The sequence below is a fragment of the Rhinopithecus roxellana genome, chromosome 12 (assembly GCF_007565055.1).
Source record: "Rhinopithecus roxellana isolate Shanxi Qingling chromosome 12, ASM756505v1, whole genome shotgun sequence".
Taxonomy (NCBI): Eukaryota; Metazoa; Chordata; class Mammalia; order Primates; family Cercopithecidae; genus Rhinopithecus; species Rhinopithecus roxellana.
Window position 1 is genome coordinate 130,494,809 of NC_044560.1, and position 5,673 is coordinate 130,500,481.

The following is a 5,673-nucleotide window of genomic DNA, read 5'->3' on the forward strand; positions in this document are numbered from 1 at the left end:
TTGTCCCCTTCTTGCTTAAGGACATGACCCTAGGGTGAGGCCCTGTAAAGAGGGCCAAACCAGTCCTTCAGCTGGGCTGGGGACCTTCCCAAGAGACATCCTGTTCTCCCAGGAGGGCAGCCCAGACTGGCTACCTGGTTTCAGGTGTGGGGAGTGGGTAGGGGGTGGTTTGGGCTGGGACTCCTGGGTCTGAGGGGCAGGTGGGAGAGGCAGGTCCCATAAGATCCACGACTCCTGTGAAGGTCTGCAGTTGGGAAGAATTTATTATTACTAAGTGGTCCTGACAGATCATGGAGGAGGGGGTGACACTGACAGATCATGGAGGGGGGGGTGACCGGGGAGCTGCTACAATCAGCTCACCTGGAGGCAGTGATTAAGGGCTCATTACCTGCTTGGGTGAGGGGAGCCTGGGAAAGGCAGCAGGGGGGGATTAGGTTAGGAGATGGGGCAGTTTAGAGGGAAGAAGAGTGGGACACCCCCGGGGGAGTCCAAGGAGGCCTGGCCTGGAGAAGAGTGAGATTACCCCCCACTCCCCACCGAGGGAAGATGACTAAGGAAGCCCCCAGAAGGGCTGAAGGGAGAATGTCCCAGGGAAGTGAACTGAGACACTGGAGCTGGGTCCACAGCAGGCGGGGGCAGCCTGGCAGGAGTAGGGGTGTCATGGCTTCTCCAGCTGGACATCTCCTATGTTGAGGCTGCCCACATCCTGGTAGGTGCCCTGGAGGCCCCGGGAGATGTCCTCATACATGGAGCAGTCGTCCAGGTTCAGGCCCTGGGGTGGAAACAAGGCAGTGAACATCAGCACCCTGACACCTGGAGTCCCTGTCCCCAGCCACCCCCAGAGGGAATGCCTCCACCCCTAACACAACTGCCCCAGCCCGTTGCCACCCTTCACTCACTTCATAAAGGTTTTCATCTTCATATTCATCCCCGGCATCCAACCCGAGCTTCTCATTCTGCCATCGTTTCTGTGGGGGGGTGTGGGGCGGGTGCCTCCGTGAGTGGGGGAGGTGAGTATCTTTCAGACCCTCCTGGATGCCAGGAAGTGCTTTTCCAGAAAGGGTAAGAGATGTTCCCAAAGCCACATACTGGTAGCAGTTCTCTCTGAGTCTAACCAGTCCGTCCGTCCGAAGGTCATCTTACGTCCTGGAAGGAAGGAAGGCCTGAAGGACGGAAGGAAGGAAGGAAGAAGGAAGAGGGGGAGGAGGGAGGGCAGTCGGGGGAGGGAAGGAACGGGCGGAATGGAAGGACAGAGGGAGGCAAGGAAGGACAAGGAAGGAAAGAAAGTCATAAAAGCACTCCCTCACCCTCCCTCCCCCCTCACTCATCCCTCCCTCCCTCCCTCCCTTCCTTCCTTCCTTCCTTCCTTCCTTCCTTCCTTCCTTCCTTCCTTCCTTCCCTTCCTCCCTCTCTCTTTCTGTCTTTCTTTCTTCTCCCTCAGTTGCCCAGGCTGGAGTGCTGTGGCAACATCATATTTCACTGCAGCCTTGAACTCCTAGGTTCAAGTGATCCTCCCACCTCAGCCTCCTGAGTAACTGGGACTAGAGGTTAGCCATGCCTGGCTAATTTTTTTTTAAGACTTTTTTTTTTTTTTTGGTAGAGATAGGGTCTTGCTGTGTTGCCCAGACTGGTCTCAAACTTGTGGCCTCAAGTGATCCTCTTGCCTCAGCCTCCCAAGTTAGCGTCTTCTTGACTCTCCACTCCCTTACTCTTCTCCATGAATAATAACAATAACAGTCACACTTTCTGTGGGGCCTAAGGAGAGGCCGGTATAGATCACAGATTCTGGGAGGACCCCCAGGCCCCACTTTCCCTGGTCTTGGCTATACCTGGAGGGTAACCACACTCCTGGGTGAGGGCAGGAGGAGAGTGAGGACACTCTTAGGGGGAAGAATGAGACTCTTTTTGCGGGGAGGTGGAAGTGAGGACAGCCCAGAAGGGGAAACCAAATTGAAGACACCCCCTGGGCCCAGCGCCAGTTCAGGTCCCTTCTTTATATTCATTCATTTAACTTCCACAGCCCCTATGTGGTGGGTGCTTTCATTCTCCCAAGTTTTGGATGGGAACCTCAGGCTCTAGAGGGCTACCTGGGCATCGGGGGGTCCCTCAGTCCAGGCCCTCGCCTGGTTGACTCGGGGGTCCGAGGAGGCTCACCCTGAACAGCAGCAGCGTCCCAGGCACCACCGCGCAGAACAGGAGGATGATCCCCTCGGCTGTGATGATTCGGTTCTTGGTGCCCTCCCCCATGTCCAGGAAGGGCCTGGGGGGCGGATCTGCAAGGATGTGGTGTGGCTCAGAGCCCTGGCACCTCCTGTTCTCCCTAGCCTCCCGGACCCGCCACCCCCTGCAAGGCCCCAGACCCCTCAGAGCCCCGACTCTGCAGAGGAGAACGTCAGTCCCTCTGTCCAAGCCGGTTTGAAACCCACAATGAAGGTACTGGCTCTATCCCCACTTCAAAGAGAAACCGAGTGTCCCCAGCGGGAAAGTGGGAGTAGGGGCCAGGGCTGGGCCACTCACTGCGCACACGGAGGTAGGTGCCGCAGGACTGCTGGTATGGCTCATTGCCCTCCTGGACCCGGCACAGGTATATGCCCCCGTGGCTCTTGTTCACGTTCTGGATGGTCAGCGTACCATTGTAGCCCTGGCCCACGCCCACGAACTGAGGGGGCCACGTGTGGTTGCCGTGGAGGACGCGCCACCAGGTGATGTTGGCGTTGCTGCCATTGTGCAGGCATTGGAAGTGGGCCTCTTCCCCCAGGCTCACCATCAATGATGTTGGGCCCCCATCCACCCACAGGGCCTGGCACCCAGGGCCTGTGGAGAGGCAGGGTGGGTGGGTCAGGGACTAGGGATGGCGACACACGCCCGCAGCCCTGGTCCCTGCAGCTCCAGCACTCCTGGGAAGAGGGTGAGGACTCTCCTGGGTGGGGAGGGGAGGAGGGTGAGGACTATTCTGGGTGGGGAGGGGAGGAGGGTGAGAACTCTCCTGGGTGGGGAGGGAGAGGGACAGCCCCTGACAGGGGCTGGTACATCCTGGGGAGAGGGAGATGCAGGAAAGTGAAGAAGCCCCTGGGGAAGGAGAGAGGACAGAACTGGTTGGGGTGGGTGAGGACATCCTCGGGGAGGAGAATGAGACTCCCTGGGATGGTGAGACCCCTGGGAAGCCCTTCTCGCCTCTGCAGCGCCATCTCTTGCCCCCTTCCCGCATACCCACTTTGTGCCCTGGGCCCTGTGAACTCTCTGGATTTTGGATGTTTGTTTGAGGCACTGGAGGACCGCTGTCCAGACAGCTCCTTCCAGAAGCAGTGCAGGCGTCCCCTCCTCCTGCAGCCTTCCCGGTCCATTTTTGCACCCCAGCCTCAGCCAGGCCCTGCACCTAGCGCTTTTTCTTGTGTAATCATTCACAGAACCCTAGAAGTAGGTTATCTCCTTAGCCTCATTTTACAGGAGGGATGGCTGAGGCCCTGGGAGGGCTGGCGGTTTGCCAGCATCACCAGGCAGTCAGGAGTGGCACTGGGTTCAAACTCATGGCTCCCTGGCCTCTCCCTGCCTGGGCTGAGGAACCAGTCTGTGGCCTGCCCTGGCCTGTGACCCTGTGCCCGGCCCTCATTCTCTGTAAGTTGTATGTGTCAACCTAGGGGTCAGGGGTGAGTTCAGTCCTTGGGCTGGATTGCTGGTGAGTGAAAGGGTTCAGAGCCGGGTGGAGACTGGGGGTGTCTCTGAGTGAGACCGGACTGCTCAGGCTGGCTGCAGTGTCCAATCTGGGCTCCTCTGGGAAGTCCCAGCTCTCAGCCAGGCCTCCCACATGGCCGGCCCCCTCTTCTGGAGGTAGGTGGAGGAGGGAAGTGAGGAAGAGAGAAGGAGGAAGAGGTGGGGAGAGGGGCCGAGCACCCTCATCATCATGGGCTTAAGACTCAGACGTGGGCCAGGCATGGTGGCTCAAGCCTGTAATCCCAGCACTCTGGGAGGCCGAGACGGGCGGATCACGAGGTCAGGAGATCGAGACCATCCTGGCTAACACGGTGAAACCCTGTCTCTACTGAAAAATACAAAAAATTAGCCGGGCGCGGTGGCGGGCGCCTGTAGTCCCAGCTACTCAGGAGGCTGAGGCAGGAGAATGGCGTGAACCCGGGAGGCGGAGCTTGCAGTGAGCTGAGATCCGGCCACTGCACTCCAGCCTGGATGACAGAGCCAGACTCCGTCTCAAAAAAAAAAAAAAAAAAAAAAAAAACAAGACTCAGACGTGAACTCCAATCCTTGCTCCCAGTGTCCCCTTGGGTGGGGAACCTTTTTCTCTGAACTCCTGGGTTAGTGTGGCCACAGCCCCTGCCAGCTGTCCTTGAGCGGGTGAGGGGGAGTCCATGAGACACCTGTTCCCCCAGTGCTCAGAAGGGACTCCCAACACAGAGAGGCACCTGAGGTTTAAGGCAGATAAAGCTTTTTCTCCCCTTGACAGACGCTGAATGCTGCTACCCTCAAGTGCCCTTCCTGCCCCCAGCCCTGGTGCTCAGTCAAGAGCAACTTTAGTTCCTTATTTTGGCCTGTGGGGAGCAGGAGGTGGGGGAGGTGACTCTTGCTCCTGCCTGCCTCCGTGAGGCTGTGGACGCCCCTTCTTCTTCACTGGGCTCCCTCCAGCCCCACATTGGTCCAGCTTGGCACAGATACGATTTATATAGGCATCTTCCCTGGCTCCCCTACCCTCTGCCTCCTCTTCCCCTTCCCTGAGCCCCCTTCCCTCTGCCTGTGCCCTCTCTGCAGCCTCCACATCTCCCCCCACCTCCCACCAGTTCCTGCCCTTTGGCCACATACCCAGGTAGGCAGCAGACAGCAGGAAGAAGAGGAAGATGGTGGCAGGCAGAGCTTGGAGGACTCCTGGACCCCCAGGCATCTTCTTCCAGTGGGTTGGTTAGTTTTGAGTTGCAGCAGTCCCGGGGTACCAGATCCCTACCCCAAACCCCACCCTACTTCCTGCCCAGCCCCCCGGAGATGGGCTCCAGTGGCCCTCGCTGCTGGGCCCTTTGCTTGTTGGGCCTGGGGACAGCCCCTGCCGGGTATGCTTCAGGCTCTGAGTGGAGAGGAACTGCTCCCTGCACCTGTGGTGGCCACAATTCCCCTGAGAGGTGGCTGCTTGGGTGGGGGAAGAGGCTGGTTCAAGGGCTGGCTCGTCACTGCTGAGCCTTTGGAAGGAAGCCTAGGGAACCTGAGTCCTGGGCATGTGCCGTGGGCAAGTGATGGTTCTGAGCTTGACCTCTGCCCCTGCCTGGACTTGGGGAAACCTTGTCCCTTCCCTGACCCCATTTCCTTGCTTCTTGATTAGAAACAAGGACTAAAAGGGGTTGTTGCATGCACAGAAATGGCCCATAGTAGGTGCTCAGTAAATGTTAGTCACTATAAATGCTCACGAAGAAAGGCAGGCTGACCTGTGGCTAAGTACCCGTGTGACTAGGTGGGCACTTTCATCCTTCAAACCTTGACATTTTTCATCTGTGAGATGAGGACCAGAATGTCTCCCTGTCTCATTATGTGATATGAGATGGTGTTTCTGGTATTCAAGGAGTTAGAGCCACGATCAGCTCTTTATTGGAATTCTTTGTTAAAAAAACAGGCCAGGTATGGTGGCTCATGCTCAGGCCAGGTATGGTGGCAGGAGGTGGGGAGAGATGTGGAGGCTGC

At 57.9% G+C, this 5,673-nt stretch overlaps 1 protein-coding gene across 2 annotated transcripts; it reads right to left on the reverse strand.

The window, feature by feature from the left end:
* Positions 1 to 245: 245 nt before the first annotated feature.
* On the reverse strand, positions 246 to 5,110 carry CD79A (CD79a molecule). Of its 2 annotated transcripts, none has more exons than XM_030913124.1 (5): positions 4,810 to 5,110; positions 2,632 to 2,814; positions 2,155 to 2,273; positions 900 to 968; positions 246 to 772 (listed from the first exon to the last, which is right to left on the reverse strand). In XM_030913124.1, exons 1-5 carry the CDS (start codon positions 4,886 to 4,888, stop codon positions 659 to 661), a joined length of 564 nt encoding a protein of 187 aa, XP_030768984.1. In that variant the 5' UTR covers positions 4,889 to 5,110; the 3' UTR covers positions 246 to 658. The 2 variants fall into 2 exon arrangements, with proteins under 2 accessions (XP_030768984.1, XP_010379064.1); XM_010380762.2 differs by having other exon boundaries at positions 2,518 to 2,814.
* Between the last annotated feature and the right edge of the window lie 563 nt (positions 5,111 to 5,673).